The sequence below is a fragment of the Schistocerca cancellata genome, chromosome 2 (assembly GCF_023864275.1).
Source record: "Schistocerca cancellata isolate TAMUIC-IGC-003103 chromosome 2, iqSchCanc2.1, whole genome shotgun sequence".
Classification (NCBI taxonomy): Eukaryota; Metazoa; Arthropoda; class Insecta; order Orthoptera; family Acrididae; genus Schistocerca; species Schistocerca cancellata.
The window spans coordinates 1,002,186,216-1,002,204,874 of record NC_064627.1 but is presented as its reverse complement, the minus strand read 5'-3'; the positions used below and the strand labels follow the sequence as shown (position 1 = coordinate 1,002,204,874).

At 42.1% G+C, this 18,659-nt stretch overlaps 1 protein-coding gene across 1 annotated transcript in view; it reads left to right on the top strand.

The window, feature by feature from the left end:
- LOC126160506 (uncharacterized) overlaps nt 1-18,080 on the top strand; it is a 219,525-nt gene extending 201,445 nt beyond the window's left edge. The window contains exon 5 of the mRNA XM_049916912.1: nt 16,656-18,080. Within this exon, the coding sequence (XP_049772869.1) occupies nt 16,656-17,703 (1,048 nt within the window). The 3' untranslated portion in view covers nt 17,704-18,080. The remainder of the gene's footprint in view (nt 1-16,655) is intronic.
- Nucleotides 18,081-18,659: the final 579 nt, after the last annotated feature.

Sequence of the window (18,659 nt, the reverse complement as noted above, 5' to 3'; positions counted from 1 at the left end):
ATGTAGGAGCAAAAAAATACTAATGATTCAGGTGATGAAGCAACAAAATGTATTTAAAATATCATTTCACTAGACTTTGAACAACTAGAAGTAAAACAAAGATTTTTCCCTGAAATTAATCATAAAAATTCTCTAAAGCAACGAAAATATTCTAAGGCGTTGATGGAATTTCAAACAGAATTTTTAAAAGTTGTTTTAATGACCTTAGTGATAGACATAACACGTAACTGGCAAAGGGAATTTTTGCAGGCAGGTTAAAATATGCCACTGTTAAACATCTATAGATGAAAGATGATAAGAAAGATTTAAATATTATAAAACACTTTTTTTCCTGAAGTCTTTTTCCAAAAATATCGAAAAAGTAATGTGCTCAGAAGTAGTCTCACATTTAATTAGAAGCGATTACATCACATATTAGATTCCGGGAGCACTGCTCGACTGAGGGCAATATTTATACATTCGCTCATCAAATATTGCAACCCTTAAGTAATAAAATAACACCAGTTGTAATTTTTTGTTAGCCTTCCAAGCGGTCTGAATGTGTAGATCATATTACACTCTTAGAAAAATTCCAGTTTTAGGGAATCGATAGCTATACATACAATTGATATGAATTACACTTAATACACGAAAGGCAATAACTTTGTGCTGCTGCATAATTCAAACAATTTTGGGCAGTTAGAATGTTTTGGTGACTGGGGAGAGATCACTAAGAGTGTCCCACATGGTTCAATTTTGAGTTCACTCCTATTACTTATGTATGTAAATAACCACGAACTCAACATTCAACAAACAGAGTATTTATTTTTTGCAGATCATACTATTGTTATAAATGTACCCATTAGAGAGAAAGCAATACAAGAGATTGTTGCTGTCACTTTTGAAAGATTTATTAAGCGGTTCTCTGAAAATGGGCTCTTCTGAAATATTGAGAAAACGCAGTATACTCAGTTCTGTACAAAAAACAGAGTCATACCAACAAATGATGTAGCACGTGAAATGGAGTCAGTAAATAGGGTAGAATGTTCCAAATTGTTGAGTGAACGTGCTGAAGAAAACTTGACCTGGGAGAAGCACATTACTGAGCTGATCAAACCATTAAGTTCAGCTACTTTTTCTCTTCGTACAATTTCTAGTCTTGAAAATAAACGAATCTACGTCCTACTACATACTGCTTATTTCCACGCGATAATGCCATATGGAATAATTTTCTGAAGTAACTCAAAGTTCTGACCGCACAAAACCGAGTAGTAAACCAGTATTTGGTTTTCTCCCTCAGTCATCTTGTAGGTTCCTCTCAAGAAGGTATACATATAAATTTAAAGAAAATTGTTGTAGAAAATCCATCAGATAGTGAGATCCATACCTACATGACCAGAAGAAAAAAACTGTCTTTATTATGCGTTTTTAAAGCTGTCAGTCGCTCAGAAATGTGGTCAGTATCCAGCAACAAAAATCTTTGATTATTTGCCAAAAAAGATAACAGCAGCAAAATAAGTAATCAGTTCAAACAAAAATTATTTCTTCTAGACAACTCTTTCTATTGCACAGACGAATTTTTACTTATAAACCTGTAGCTTGTAAAGAAATAATTCTAGTATTTTTTGGATATGCATGATTAGGTCTGTAAAATATAGATTCATTAATAAAAAAATTGAACACTTATGCATATGCTGTAAACTGACTCGTTCCATATCATTTCGAGAAAAAAAAAATCATTAAAATGATCCATGGAACATGTAGCTAACTAACGAAGGGCTGTAGTCTACACAGTAGACCATATCAGAAATAAATAAGCCAGGAGTATCATGGAAGCTGCTAAAAGGAAAGGGTTGCTGTCGTCTGGACGTCTAAACCGAGTGTATGGTAATAAATGGCCTAAGAATGTATTAAGGTGGATCCCAAAGGCAAAAACAGAATGAGATTGATTGACTGGAAGATGCGTGAGAGACTTCAAGGAAGATATGGAGTGTAGGACTGCCCAAGAGATTGTAAACTGAGGATCGAGAAATGAAATTAGCTGTAATCGATACATAGTACGTGTGTATGTGAGATTTTATCGCAGTTTTATCATTCTTGTGTTGGAAACTTATCTGAAAAGTACTTGTACGGTGTTAGCCACTTCGATGTTTATTTAGTCTGTTGTTAAAAAATCGATCAGCGGATATGTATTAAATTTTGCAAAAAAGTTTTAGAAATGTAAACTATTGCCTATGGCTCGCCTGCAAAACGACTGGTATAAGCGTTTCGGAGAAGGTCCTCTACGCACCAGCATCCCACCAGCAAATCACAAACCGACGAGGTTGTGAAAAAAGTGAAAGAAATGATTATGAACGATCGCCGGATCGAGAATTCGCTGATGATGTTGTCATATCAGTTAGCGCATTCCGTGAAACTTTTTCGAATGTTTTAGAAATGCAACGTGTGAAGGCAAAGTTGGTTTCGCAGTTGTTGAATTTCGTGGAAAAATAGCGCCGAATGCAAGTTGCTTGCGGATGGCTAAATGAAAACGACAGCGATGTAAAACAACCGAAACATGTCATAACAGATGACTAAACATGGGTTTACAGATATGACGTCGAAATTGAGGCTAAACCATCACAGTGGAAGAAGCATTCTGGGTCGGCAACACCGAAAACAGCTAGATAATTGCTGTCAAATGTAAAGATTACACCCACAGTTTATCTCGATTTTAACGGCGTAGTGAACCATGAGTTCTTGCCACAAGGTCGAACCATGAACAAGAAGTACTGCTTAGAAGTTCAACATCGTTTGCGTGAAGGAGTACGATAAAATCGGCCAGACTTGCGGCAGGTAATTCATGGCTATTCGATTTGAACAAAAAACAATACTGTTATGATGCCGAAGCCTCCATATTAGCCAGACATGGCCCAACGTGACATTTTTCTGTTACCAGAAGTAAACAAAAAATAAATGAGCCATCGTTTTACAAACAAAGATGAGATTAAAAAAAGCATCGCTGAGAGAACTAAAAGTTGTTCCAAAGATCGAGTTCGAGAAATGTTTTGGGGACTGAAAAAATAACTAACATAAGTATATAACATCTAAAGGGTATTATTGTGACGGAGTTAACAGTGATGCAGACGAAGGAATAAAGTTGTTTCCAAAACACAAAAATTCCAGTTTTTAACACAAACACACATACACACACACACACACGGACACGGACACGTCCGAAAGAACAGACACCATATCCATATAAGTATATAGTTCTGACCTCCTTCTGTGCTGATGCACACATATTCCCCGAACTCTTACGGGACTTGGTAAGAATGTCTTCCACGTCCGAAAGAACAGACACCATTTCCATATAAGTATATAGTTCTGACCTCCTTCTGTGCTGATGCACACATATTCCCCGAACTCTTACGGGACTTGGTAAGAATGTCTTCCACTAGTAATGAGTGTGTTGGGGTGGGACACTACGAATGTAGTGTGTGAACATACAAGGTGAGAAAGTGGATCTCGCGGGAGGCGTGTGCGAGATAGTCCCTGCAGTCGCACTATCCTCTATGCCTTCGGTGGCTCAGATGGATAGAGCGTCTGCCATGTAAGCAAACGATCCCGGTCGAGACACACATTTTCACCTGTTCCCGTTGATATATATCAAAGCCCATCAGCAACTAAAGGTATTAAAATTAATTCTAATTACTGCTTGGCCTGTCACACACTGACTGAGTAGCAGGTCTCGATGCACTCCTTACACACACACACACACACACACACACACACACATACACACTGTAAGCAAACATAACAACATCGTTCCTAACAACTATGCCGGTTGAATTGCACAGATAAGTGTCGGTGAGGAAACTTTCCAAAATACGATGTCTCGTAAAAGGCTTGCAATAGACTTCTGCATAAAATACGATTGACATTCTAATTTACCCCACTTTTGGTCTGTTAATGTGAATAGGCATTATTCCATTCAAAAAAGTTCCTGTTTGCACAACTATTTATCGGCGATCAGTAGGAGCCACTAACTATCAATTCATTCTGCGAAAACCGCACATCAATAGCACTTTCCATTTCCGCAATATTTGCGGTGCAAATTTTAGGTGTCTTGAAGCTCATCACGTTATGGCAGTGGAAAGTAAAAAGCGATTACAGTTTAACGTCACGTCGACTACAAAGTCATTACAGATGGAGCACAATCTGGGATTGAAGAAGAATGGAGAAGAAATCGGTCGCGCGCTTTTCAGAAGAACCAACCAGACATTCTCCTTCACCTTTATAGGGAACCTATGAAAACTTCCATTTGGATGACCGAGCAGGAATTGGAATCACGTTATTTCATAATACTAGTCCACTGTCGTAGCCGGACGTGGTGGCCGAGTGGTTCTAGGCGCTTCAGTCCGGAACCACGCGACTGCTACGGTCGCAGGTTCGAATCCTGCCTCGGGCATGGATGTGTGTGATATACTTAGGTTAGTTAGGTTTAAGTACTTCTAAGCTCTAGGGGACTGATGACCTCAGATGTTAAATCCCATAGTACTCAGAGCCATTTGAACCATTTTGAACCACTTTCGTAATCACTTTCATCGGCATACACCTGAGTGGTGAAACATCCAAGTGTTTTATTGCTGCTTACAAAGTGTGACTAGCAACATGAGAAAACATCCTTTACGAAGGAAATACGAAACCTGTTGAAATGGACGAGGAGGAGGATATACACAGTGTAACATTTGTGAATGTGGCTCTCTGCCACTGGGTAAACTGAACCACTCTGGAATTTCCTTCCTGCACAAGATAGGCTAAAGCTTACAAGTACGTGAAAGATTCTCCTTTGTCCCGTGAAATTCCAACCGCCCATCTTGTAGAAGCGTCACGTGTACTGGTCGTGATACAGAGGCAGCATCCGATATCCGCTATCTGTAATTCCTTTCCCTTTATCAAGGAGTGCTCTAAGGTGATGCAAAGAATTTGGAGAGCTCCCACACAAGATTACTGGCCTCGTTGTGGTATCGCTGCTCCACGAGTTATTCCCAGGAGATCCGTATAGCAAATGCTGCGGATCATCTGTAGATAATACCCTCGTATCAAACATCTCACACTCGTTCCGCTAGATGAACAACAGTTCTCCTTTAGTGAAGGTTTTTTTGTGAGTGCTTCTGAGCGTCCGTGATAAGGTTACCTTCTCATCGTGTTGCCCTTTGGCCAGTGTGATTGTCTGGCGATAGGAAATATTCTTCAAAAAAGTGTCGTCGTTTGACTTTTCCCATGATCAAATATTTCCACTTCAGTTTCTGCTTATTAGGCAGTACAGGTCCCGCAACCATAACCGAGATGTCACTAAAGCACGCCTTCGGTGGCGCTCAACCCGGAGGCAAGCCGGTTCGAATCCCGCTGTTGGACGAAATTCTTCATTGGGCCGGTAAGAGGTGCAGAGATGGTGGCGTTAGGTTCCTGATCGCTAGGCTTTGCACCAAAGCCATGGACTTAATTGCAAACCTCTCCTCAGTATGTCATGAACTGAAGGTATGCGCTACTGTTGACTATGATCCGTCCATCGGATGGGAATGTTAAGCTCGGCGCCACCCTTGGTGCTATTTTGGAGTAGCTTACGTGCTAGCACGGGGTCTCGTCCTCGCCCTTTCCTTCATCTACAGCATCACGAACCCAGCCCCACACTATACAACCACTCGTCACAATCCTCCACACGACACATAACGAGTCGGCGGAAGCAATGACAAACCACCTCCACTAGGGTCTTCCCAAGAGCGGCTGTGTAGGATTTCCGCACCTGCTTCATTACGGTAATTCCCTGAGTATGGGACTACTACGAATTTTGACTCAGAACGTGATAAGAAAAATTTCCAGGAAATTAAATATCGTTGATAAATTACATTCGGATGAACAGGGAGTATCGAATTAATGACATTTTTTTCGAGATTTTCTTTACTTGGCGATTTGTAAATAACAATTTTCCGAAAGTGAGAGAAAGTAGTTGGTTATAGCCATAAACCTTGTTTGGTTCTTCAGGAGGGTTGCAGAAACCTAAGATATTTCGTTTATTTGAACTACAAGAAATATCGAAAATGATTTATGCTACAGGCGTATTAAAGCCTTGGTGATGGAAATAGTCTCAACTGCTAATTCTTTGTGACACTACCATGCGTTCCATAAGTTATTTTTGATTCGTGAGAATGTCGCACACTTGTTTATCTTCTGCTTAAGTTTTTTTAGAGTTGGACGTTTCGTTGACTTTCAAGTTAAAGTGGTGGAAAAGGCAGTAAACCATGTGCCACTAATCATACTTAGATGCAGCTATGTTTGATAACAGTCTTCTTGAAGATAACTAGGCAGCTGCTAGAAGAAGGAAAGGATAAGGTTTAAAAATGAGAATATTAGCTGCAGTCTTTCTCGCTCGTTCGAAAGGCAGAAGGAGACTTAACAGTGACCATGTCCCCTTGCCAGAGTCGTAGCTGATGTGGTGATATGTTACCCTCGACAGATCAGTCATTTTGTTATCAGTATAATATTGTCATGCAGATGGCAGTAATATGAGACTATGAAGTGTAGTGTCTCTCTATGTATTACTACAGACACCGTTATTTTTCTAAACAGAGTTTTGGGGTACTCTACACTAGATTTAATGGAGCGACAATTACTCAATTTTTCAATATAGCTGATTACTTATTTACCTACAAAACTACATTGTAATTAAAAACGAAATAAATCCGATTTACTACCGTGAGATAAATCGTTGGCGAACTTTTTTAAGTTTTCCAACAGCAACAGGAAGTTACATTCCGGACAGAAAAGTTCATAGATGCGCGTCCACCAGCGTTCCCCCAGAAATAGAGTACTGCGTGTAGCTGCAAAATAGGAGATGATAAGAGATTTCAGTTCTGTTCATTCACTAAACTGTAAAGAGGCTACTGCGTTTGATTTAATCATCAGAACGGCGAATTACTCTCAATAGTTTTACAAGAAATATATTTTCAACATGAAAATAACATATTTCATTTGTTCCCACACTATTTTCGGAGCATTATAACTCACTTTTCAATGCAGCCATCCTTGTCATTAACGTAGGGTCGCACAAGGGTTGTATCAGCATTTCACTAGAACGTGGACAAGAATAATGTTCTGCTCTGATGTGTCTAGAATATTCTGCAAAGAAATAGAACGTAGAATCGAAGTCAGATGATCAGCAACTGTGCGCCACCATCTCCACCTCTTGCTATCCAAACACTACCGAAAGTATTTTGTACCTACAGGAGAGGTGCGCTACCGCATCAAAATGGTTTATCAACATGAATTGAAGGAGCACTCTATAAGAACAGATAGTACTTACTAGAGTGGGAAAGAAGACCACTAAAAGGTCGAAACACCCAGAAATGTGCTTCTAGAGAACCAGCCGCTTGCGTTCACATCTAGAATTCAGAAGAATCCATCATAACGCCTAGATAAAGTGGAAGCAGAAGCGTTCCTCGATACCTGCAAAATTCTAAGAAGTTGACACCCCACTAGATGCTCTAGTGCCGAGAAAACATTTACAAGAATCCTTTTGTGACTAAAGCGAGATAAGAGATTCCTAATTTCTGTATCAGTCTCAGTCGTTTGATAAGATAGGTGGGTACCGACGAAAGATGCTGGCATCTCATCTCGTCAGCTAAAGTAGTGTGAAAAATAGTGTTCTGTAGGTGTCATATTCGGCGTAAGGCAATACACCTCTGTAGCATATAGCAAAGTGGTAGTTTCAAAAACGACAATATTTCGAATATTTTAAAGCCATTTGAGCTGACTGCAAAATATACAGCAGAAGCTACAAATAACGGGTATTAGCCACACGTTTGTAACTTGGCTTTTACTTTTCCCGTTTCACTTCTTTTCCTTTCTCACAGATAAGTAATGTCTCCCCTCCAGTATATTTCTCCTGTCACCATGACAGAGGCAGCATTCGACTTCAAGTCTTACTGCAGATGGTCCTGCCGAAACTTGATGTGTGAATGCACTGGGACAGGATGCACGAGTTACAGACGAGAAACACGTAGAGAAATTGTAGTTGATTTTTCTACATTTTTCAGCACGAATGAAAGCTGAATCAGCTTTTCCATCATTAATCAATAATACCGCATTATTAGTGGAAATAATCCTGTTACACATTGGTAATTGTTAAAACAGATAAAAAGTATGAAAAAGATAGAACAGTTTCTTTATTGCAGCTCATAGACTCAAGAGGGCCATAGACACGGGTTCCCAGGTAGATGCCGTGCTTCTTGACTTCCGCAAGGCGTTCGATACAGTTCCCATCAGTCGTTTAATGAACGAAGTAAGAGCATATGGACTATCAGACCAATTGTGTGATTGGATTGAAGAGCTCCTAGATAACAGAACGCAGCATGTCATTCTCAATGGAGAGAAGTCTTCCGAAGTAAGAATGATTTCAGGTGTGCCGCAGGGGAGTGTCGTAGGACCGTTGCTATTTACAATATACATTAATGACCTTGTGGATAACATAGGAAGTTCACTGAAGCTTTTTGTGGATGATGCTGTGGTGTAACGAGAGGTTGTAACAATGGAAAATTGTACTGAAATGCAGGAGGATCTGTAAAGAATTGACGCATGGTGCAGGGAATGGCAATTGAATCTCAATGTAGACAAGTGTAATGTGCTGCGAATACATAGAAAGAAAAATCCTTTATCCTTTAGCTACAATACAGCAGGTCAGCAACTGGAAGCAGTTAATTCCATAAATTATCTGGGAGTAGGCGTTAGGAGTGATTTAAAATAGAATGGTCATATAAAGTTGATCGTCGGTAAAGCAGATGGCAGACTGAGATTCATTCGAAGAATCCTAAGGAAATGCAGTCCGAAAACAAAGGAAGTCGGTTACAGTACACTTTTTCGCCCACTGCTTGAATATTGCTCACCAGTGTGGGATCTGTACCAGATAGGATTGATAGAAGAGATAGAGAAGATCCAACGGAGAGCAGCGCGCTTCGTTACAGGATCGTTTAGTAATCGCGAAAGCGTTACGGAGATGATAGATAAACTCCAGTGGAAGACTTTGCAGGAGAGACACTCAGTAGCTCGGTACGGGCTTTTGTTGAAGTTTCGAGAAGATACCTTCACCGAGGAGTCAGGAAGTATATTGCTCCCTCCTACGTATATCTCGAAAAAAGGGACCGTGAGGATAAAATCAGAGAGATTAGAGCCCACACAGAGGCATACCGACAATCTTTCTTTCCACGAACAATACATGACAGGAATAGAAGGGAGAACCCATAGAGGTACTGAAGATACCCTCCGCCACACACCGTCAGGTGGCTTTCGCAGTATGGATGTAGATGTAGATGTAGAAATGGGACGACAATATAGCTGCCGACTAATTAACTAACGTGTCTGCATAAGAAAGAAAATCGTTCGAATTTCAAACGTACTCTGGGGAAACCGTACTGAGAGTGAATGGGGTTGTTAACTAGCCGTGATGGTTCTAGGGATTCGTTGAAAGTGGCGGCATTGGCCTTATTAGCCGCACATTGGCGAGCGGAAAGCAGATGCTTCGACTCGAGGTGTGCATCGTCTTCACTCTGGCATATTCTCACGATGTGACGGAATTTGTAGTAAGACTGACTCGAAGGTAGTGGATGTTGGAGCAGGCTGCACCAAAGTGACTGCTGCACCAAAGTGCTGTGCCAGTTGACACAAGACACGAATTTCACAAATGAGATGAAACGAGTCAGTGAACTACGCGAGTGAGTGGGGTTAAGATGGCCTCTGCGGAAGAATACTCAATGTTGCCAATCCTACAGGGTTACTGTAGTTGCCTACCCTGTTATGTGTTTATCGTGGGGGCAAAAACTTTCTTATCCCTAGAGTTGCCCTTTCCAAGTGGCGTCATCGCTAGGGCATAAACATCTCCCTCTGCTACCGCGTGACCCACGCGCAATATTTGAACCGAACGGCTCCGGGTACCACCGCGATATTGGGATTTTTAATGAAATGATTTATGTATAAAACACCCTCAGACTTCTTGTCGCGTCAGTGCAGTAGGATGGAGGTCATAGTTGAAAGCTTGAGGCTTTACCCTGAATTGACGCGGCAAGAAGTCCGAGAATGTTTTATACAACTGTGCCGTCGCGAAAGACGTAGTTCTCATAAAAACGGTTCACGCTACTCACAGTATGGTTCTGACATCAAAGTCTAATAGTTCAACCTTTCCATCGGTAGTTTCAGAACTTCGCTCATAACTGATTTTACCAGAGAGATTTTCATATTAAATTTATACATTTGCTTAACATATAAGAGCAAAAAGTAGGTTAGACATTATTACTGCAAGCCAAGTAATTTTCTTTGTGGGCTGCATTACAGTTAAAAGCTGCACGGATACAATGAGATGACAAAACACATGACATACCTCCTAATATTGTGTCAGACATTTTGCCCAGTGTGACCCACCAGGTTAGCCGAGAGCGTAAATGCGCAGTTTCCTGGACTCCGGCAGGCGCGCCAGCCCCGAATCGAATCCACCTGGCGGATTAACGACGAGAGCCGGTGTGCTGGCCAGCCTGTATATGGTTTTTAGGTGGTTTTCCACACCCCACAAGGTGAATACCGGGCTGGTCCCCACGTCCCACCTCAGTTACACGACTCGTAGATATTTGAAACACTTTTGCACTGTATCATGATTTACACTAGACGCAGGCAGCTGGGGTACACTGATTTCAACTCGGGGGGGGGGGGGGGGGTATGGGGTGGCGGCAGGAAGGGCATCCGGCCACCCCTTAGAATTAACCATGCCAAATCCGATTGTAACAGTGCCGACCCTGTGCAAGCTGCGTGACCAAGGCTCAAGCGATACATACATACATTTTGCCTGGTGTAGTGCAGCAACTCGACGTGGTGTGTACTCAACACGTTGCATAAATATTGAGCCATGCTGCCCATAAAGCGGTTTATAACTGTGAAAGTGTTCCTGTTGTAAGACTGTGTGCACGAACTGATCTCCCTGTTATGTCCCATAAATGTTCGATGGGCTTCACTTCGGGCAGTCTAGATGGTCGGAGCTTTCTCTCGAATTGTCCTGTCCAGAATGCTCTTCAAACCAATCGTGAACAACTGTGACCTGGTGGTATGGCGCATTGACATCCATAAAAATTCCATCGTTGTTTGGAAACAAGTAGCCTAACGTAACGATTTCCAGCCGCAGATCAGTTAAGCTGGACCAGAGGACCCTGTCCATTCCATTTCAACACAGTTCAAACCATTATGAATCCACCACCAGCCTACACAGTGCCTTGTTGACAATTGGGTCCACGGCTCTGTGCGGCCTGCTTCACATTCGAATACTACCATCAGCTCTTACCAATTAAAACTGTGATTCAGCTTACCAGGCCACGGTTTTCCAGTCGTCTAGGGTCCAGGCGTAATGGTCATGAACCAAAAGGAGGCGCTGAAGGCTAGGTCGTGCTGTTAGCAAAGGCACACATGTCAGTCGCCTGCTGCCATAGCCCTTTAACGCCAAATTTCGCCGCACTATCCTATCGGATATGTCCGTCGTACGGGCCACATTTATTTCTGTGGTTATTTCACGCAGTGTTGCTTGTCTGTTAGCACTCACAGCGCAAATTCCGCTGCTCTCGGTCGTTAAGTGGAGGTAGTATCCCGCTGCGTTGTCCATGGTGAAAGGTAATGCCTGAAATGTGGTGTTCTCGACACACTCTTGACGCTGTGGATCACGGAATATTGAACTCCCTAACGATTTTCGAAATGGACTGTCCCATGCTTCCGCGTTCATTCTTATAATTCTCTTCCTGCGGCCATAATCACGTTGGAAACCTTTTCATGTGAATCACCTGAATACAAATGATTGCTCCGCCATTGCACTGTCTCCGTTTATAGGTTTTTGCGCGATACAGTCACCATCTGTATGTGTGCGTGATGTTGTCCCATTATTTTTTGTCACCTCATTGTTCATTCAGCATAGTTATCGTATCCCTGGAACCAACTGCCGGAGCGTCCTACCAGTCGTTCAATTCCTCGACGACAGAAATCTGCTACTTGGTCACAGAGGCACTCAACAACCGCTTTGTGAGCGCCCTCATCGTTATAAACTGTTTTTCTTCCCAAATGTTCTTTCAGCTTGCCGACAAGATTCCCTGGACATTGTCGTCTGTGGCTGATGTCGACGGCCTGCCTTCCGCATTAGCATCATCCATGTCCGTTGGAAACTGATGAAACTGTTGGCACCTTTTAAATAGGACTGGACCCGACATTGCATTTGGTCCACATACCGCCAGAAGTTCACGGTGAATATGTGTGCAGTTTAGATGTTTTCTCAGCAAACATCGTACTCTCTCCTGTACTGTAACTTTGGAGTATTTTTTCAGTTGTCGTGCAGTTTCATTCACACTCTGTGATTCACCTGGTTTCCATACCTCTGCTGAACTGTATCTCCTGGAAAACCCTAGAACATAGTCTCTTCTGACAATGTGACAATGCCTCACTCTTCTTACGCAGTAGTCTTAGCGTTGGATGACATCTTTCTGAAGTCCTTGCGTAGGATTGGGATAAGCAGCAAGAAACGCTTTACCCTGGTTTACACGTAAATGAAATATTTGTCAGAGAACAGAAGTGTCTGTGACACCAGAAAATCAGCGTGCCTAAACAATGCATTTTAGAACATCTGTCGCTTCTTCCTGTCTGCGATTTCTCCTTTGGCTTCATCGCACAGTCGGTTGCACCTACCACGTAACATTTCTTACAGCGCTGGATATTTCTTACCGCAGTCTTTTGTGCTGCATTTCTCACCGATAGCAGAAGTTGGTGGTTCTGATAAAATCTATTTGCTTTAAAGGGGTTTTCCACTGGCCGCTAGATACTTAAAGGATACTCTCAGCAATATTTTCTGTAGGCCGATTCATTTTGCAATCTTATTCGAGTTCTTGACAGTTCGTTGTCAAGCCGCTACTCTAGTGCCACTTCTAGACGTGATAACGCTGCCTATTCAATGGACCTACTTTTATCATTATCGCTGTTTCTCATCATCCATTCTCAGGACCCCATCACCAGATTTTAAAAACTTAACTACTGTCACCTGTATCTTTATGATGGTACAACGTTCTGCCGTGCAAAGATTACTGTAGAATCCTCATAGCAGGTCTTCGTTAACTTGATTTCAACGTCAGTGTTCCTTACAGACTTCTCCGTACATCGCAGTCTGTACGCATCCATGTGCAACGCATTTTTTTTTCGAATGGTCTCCACCAACCGTCCATCACGTCGTCGTCATCTCTTGGAAAGTAATATCTTGATACATGAACCATCGTCTTGTCTGGCAATACGTCGAGACCACCTTCGTTTTTGTTGTGGTCATAATTACGTCTTTCTCTTAGGATGATTCCATGATCCTTGCCTTTCCTTTCCAGGCTCTCTCAGTGGGTCACCATTAACGTCCAAAAGTACTGCATGATATTTCTACTCTTCCGTTTATTTCTCTTGCTGTTCACCCATCTTATTCAATCACTCTACACAAAATATCTCATCACTTAGTTTTAAGACTCATTGTTAATTTTTAGTATTCTCTTTTCGGTGTGTCGTTTGCACATTTCTGTAGTCAAATAAAAATCATTTCCAGGTCAGTTTTCAAACTTTCTCTACTGCGATTTTCTGTTTGTTTATCTGTACTAGTTGCGAACAGTAGAACGTCGTTAATATAGCGTACGTGGTTCACATACGGCCCATCAACTGGGTCTTTCTCCGTGTTCGTAGTCTAACGATCTGCTGTGAATTGTTTTGCTGATATGGAATCTCTTTGACTGGCTCCTCCCACTATTCTGCTGATGTGAAATTGTAACAGTAGCATTTAAATACACATTTTTTTAGTATTTATGTCTTTTTTAGTTTCGTAGACGCCATCAGTTGACTACCCGAAAGGCTCTTTAAAGGAAGTCACTACCCACTTCCTATTCAGTCCTTATCCGCCTGAGCTAATGCCCTAAAATTACAATCCCTCCGTCTTCTTTCGCGACCCAGCATCGTGAGTGTCTATAGGACACAGTTGAATATCGAAGGATAGATAGATCCGTTTTCTTCAGCATAGTATCAAACTTTTATTTGAATTTTGGTTGTACAGTGTAGGGAGATCCCATTGAAAGAAACGGAAGGGATATTTTCTGACTTATCGAGTCATATATGTATCACAATTCTACCACGATAGTGATATGAATAAGTGATCATAGAAATTTACCACTGTTGATGATTAATAAGCTGAAACGAAATGCGTTTTCCACACAGACAAAGAGTCTTTAATTTAGTCACAGACACGGACCTCAGATGTCAAAAAATATAAATAAAAAGAGATACGAAGTGATCTCTTATACAGGCACGAAGTCTGCTTCCTTTTTAAAAAAAACAACATCGAGAGACCACCAAATTTAACGTTCCCATCCGAACTGTTTACCATCAGCAATGTCACACACCATCACTCCATAAGACATTGCAACGTAATTGAGAATATGGTGCATTACATTGGCACAAGGTCTGTTTATATACGCCATCACTTGCTCTCCTACTGCCGGCCACACATTTTCCCCGACCATCTTGGTTCAAATTGGCCACCATCGTATCAAAATCACCACACCACCATATGATTCTAGCTACTTAATTAAATCAATCAGTGTATTAGCTAATGCACCATATTACAGCATAAAGTATTTGGAACTTAATCATTATTTATTTTTTTGGTTAGGCATGTGTGCCTGTTCAAGCATATTATCATCCCTCTTCCTTCGCCTTCCGAATCACGTGTTCCCATTCGGTTGTTATTCTACAGCCTACATGGGTGGACACTACTGTCCATTTGTAGAATGTTATTTTCACCTATATCCCCCGATTGTAATCACTTATTTAAAATATCTTCATTGAGTTGTTTTTTGTCTATTGCTAGTCTGATACTATTAGTTATTGTTCCAACTTCATTCATAAACTTAAAGTATGAGTCCTGAGATAGGATCCTGCTGTGGACACACGCAACTCAATCCATACAGAAGAGTTTTGACCGTCAGTTTTATACAGGGTGTAAATTTTAAGTTGACAAACCAGAATACCTCGAAAAATAAGCTTCACACGAAAAATGTGTAGAATCCAAAGTTGATTATTTTCGAGGGGGACATCTGCTGGTGCTAATATTAGCCCGCCACCCCAGCCCCCTGGGGGTGGGGTGAAAGGCAACTTTAAAATTTCAAATGGGAACCCTCATTTTTTATTGCAGAGTCAGATTCTACATAAAAAACTACGTACATTTTGTCTTAAACATTTGTTTTGATTCTTGGTAGTTGGCGCTCTAATTCAAGGAAATCCATGTTCCCATTTTTGCGTGGAAAATGGGTACGGACAGATAAAAAATACTGATTTACTTCGTAAATTTTGATTCGCTAAAACTAAAACTCTTCCTCTCTCCCCATAGGGTGGGGATTGAGATAGAGGAATTAGAGTTTTACAAATGTTGACCCACATATTATTTTTTTCCGCAGACTCGCATAAGTTTTGTTTGTTTCGTGGTCATGAGGCCACAAAACTTTTAATTTTCAAACAAATCATCTGACTAGCTAACTAAACTAACCAAATATCCTACTTACTAACGAACAAAAGTTGTGTGGCCTCTTGACCACGAAACAAACAAAACGTATCCGAATCTGCAGTAAAAATTAATATGTGGGTCAACATTTGTAAAACTCTAATTTAGCGAATCAAAATTTACGAAGTAAATAAGCATTTTTTATTTATCCGTAACTATTTTCCACGCAAAAATTAGAACTAGGGTTTTCTTGAATTTGAGCGCTAACTACCTAGAATGAAAACAAATGTTTAAGACAAAATGTACGTAGTTTTTTGTGTAGAATCTGGCTCTGCAATAAAAATGGAGGTTCCCATTTGAAATTTTAAAGTTGCCTGCCGCCCCACCCCGGATGGGGCTGGGGTGGGGGGCTAATTTTAGCACCAGCAGATGGCCCCCTCGAAAATAATCAGCTTTGGATTCTACATATTTTTTCGTGTGAAGCTTATTTTTCGAGTTAGAATAGTACTGCGTAATTTGGCATTAATGGGCTACGGCAGTAGACGACCGACGCGAGTGCCGTAGCTAACATCTACATCTACATATATACTCCGCAGGCCACCCAACGGTGTGTGGCGGAGGGCACTTTACGTGCCACTGTGCCCTTTCCGGTTCCAGTCGCGTATGGTTCGCGGGAAGAGCGACTGCCGGAAAGCCTCCGTACGAGCTCTAATCTCTCTAATTTTACATTCGTGATCTCCTCGGGAGGTATAAGTATGGGGAAGCAATATATTCGGTACCTCATGCAAAAACGCACCCTCTCGAAACCTGGACAGCAAGCTACACCGCGATGCAGAGCGCCTCTCTTGCAGAGTCTGCCACTTGAGTTTGCTAAATATCTCCGTAACGCTATCACGCTTACCAGATAACCCTGTGACGAAACGCGCCGCTCTTCTTTGGACCTTCTCTATCTCCTCCTGGTTTGTCAGCTTAAAATTTAGACCCTGTGTATTTATTTGGTTACTTATGTTTTCATTCCATTCAAGCCAGTGTAGAATAGAGCCTAGCATTTTTTTGCGTTGTGCTGTATAGCCACGAGACTAAATCAAGCGCTTTATCTGTGCAGGACGTACTACAGATCCAAGGTGCTCCAGCCAGTCCCAAGGTCTCCCAACCTGCCACGGAAGCTCGTCTACAAGTTCAACCCAGCCGTCGTCCAGAGGGTTGCCGCGGCAAACAAGCTAGCCCAGCAGCAGCAACAGCAGCAGCAGCAGCATCACCAGCAGCGGCTCCGACAACCCAAGCACGCCCTGCAGTACGAGGCTGACCAGGCACGCAAGGTGGGCCCCGACCCTCGACCCCCACCCCAATCACAGCCGAAGGACCGCAGCCAGCAGGTGATGGTGCTCGGCCACCAGCAGCTCAGGCAGCTGCCCCCGCATGAGCACTACTACCTCAGCGAGAGGGGTCAGCACCACAAGCTGCAGCTGCACCAGGCTGGTGACTTTCTGAAGCCTCTGGAGAACGGTAGGCATTGGGAACCTCATCACCACGAGCAGGTGCTCCACCAGCCTGAAGACAATCGGCTCTCACCCGAAGATGGCAATAAGGAATTGTTGCAACTGCGCCTGCACCAATACCACCAACATCAGTTACAGCTCTATCAGATGCGTCATCTTAACGATGAACAAAAACCGCTGCTGCGTGACGTCCACAACACTGTACATAAAGAAACCCATCAACTGCTGCATCACCATCAACAGTGGACTCATCAGATACACAAAAATACAGATCAGCACAGTCCTCAGTCACACGGTGATAGTCAGCACTTGGAGGATCACAAGCAGGATCACCAACAGCACCTACGAGCATCTGAAGGAAACAGTCATCATCAACCGACCAGGTCGCTTTCTGATGATCAACACAGTCACTCACCCAAAGAACAGCATAACCTTCAAGTGATGCAGCGAGTATCCGCCAGTCCTAACGATCGCCTAAACCCCACAATCGAGGACAACCTTCGCCAAAAGGGAGAGCAGCTCCAACTGGAACAAGCACGTACCCAACGTGAAGATTCTCGCAGTTCCCCCGAGCAGCACGACCTTAATGACATTCAGCGACAGCAGGTGCCAAACGAAAGAGAGTCTTCATCACCTCACGCTCAACAAACCTGACCATCAGTGATCAAAATCCTGACAGTGACTATTGTGTACGCGACTCAGTCTTCGGAAAAAGCAGAAACGGACAATAAGTTTCGATTCATACTGTTCTAATGTTTATTTTCTGAGTACAATAAAGACGTTGTGGAGTATGTAGATGATCTCAGATTTCTAGTTTCAGTGACAATTCAGCTGACTGAGCTATAGTGGGTGATCACGACAACCTCCATTCAAAGGACTAATCTAAATGATTCTGAACGTTTGAGTGAAATAATGATAGTTCCTAAGCCAAAGAACTTGTAGTCAGTCTGTACTTAAGACCTAAGTTTACTGCCAATTTCTTATTAATATATTTTAACTATTCAAAGATAATTAAAAAACAAAAAATTAAATGAATCTGAAGTGTTTCCACGAATTTTCTTTCCCAAGATTATTAACTTATTTAAGAAGATGCACTTAAATGCTAGTTTACGGAGCAGCCAGAACGGTTTATTGTCTCTCTGTACCCTCCTCAGGTCTTATGTAGCATATGTCCTGCAAGCAACTTTTACAATTTACTAGCTAAGAGAATAAACCAAACTCACTGTGACAGACTGTAGTATATACCGGGTGACAACTATTGAACTACACGAAAAAAACGTAAATTAGTTACACACTACGGCGTGCACACACTTTATTCAACATGTAAATGTCACTACAGGTATTCGGACTTAGGTTATGACATGTGCGATATGCCTCCCATCTAGGCGATGGTGTGGCCCAGACGAATGGCGAAATGTTGTCGATGACCTCCTGAGTGGCTGTTTTCAGCTCATAAATTGTTTTGGGGTTATTGCTGTACATTTTATCTTCAATATAGCCCCACAAAAAGGGGTCTCATGTGTTCAGATCCAGAGAATATGGCGGCCAATCGAGGACCATGCCAGTGGCTTCTGGGTACCCTAAAGCCAAAATGCAGTCCCCAGAGTGCT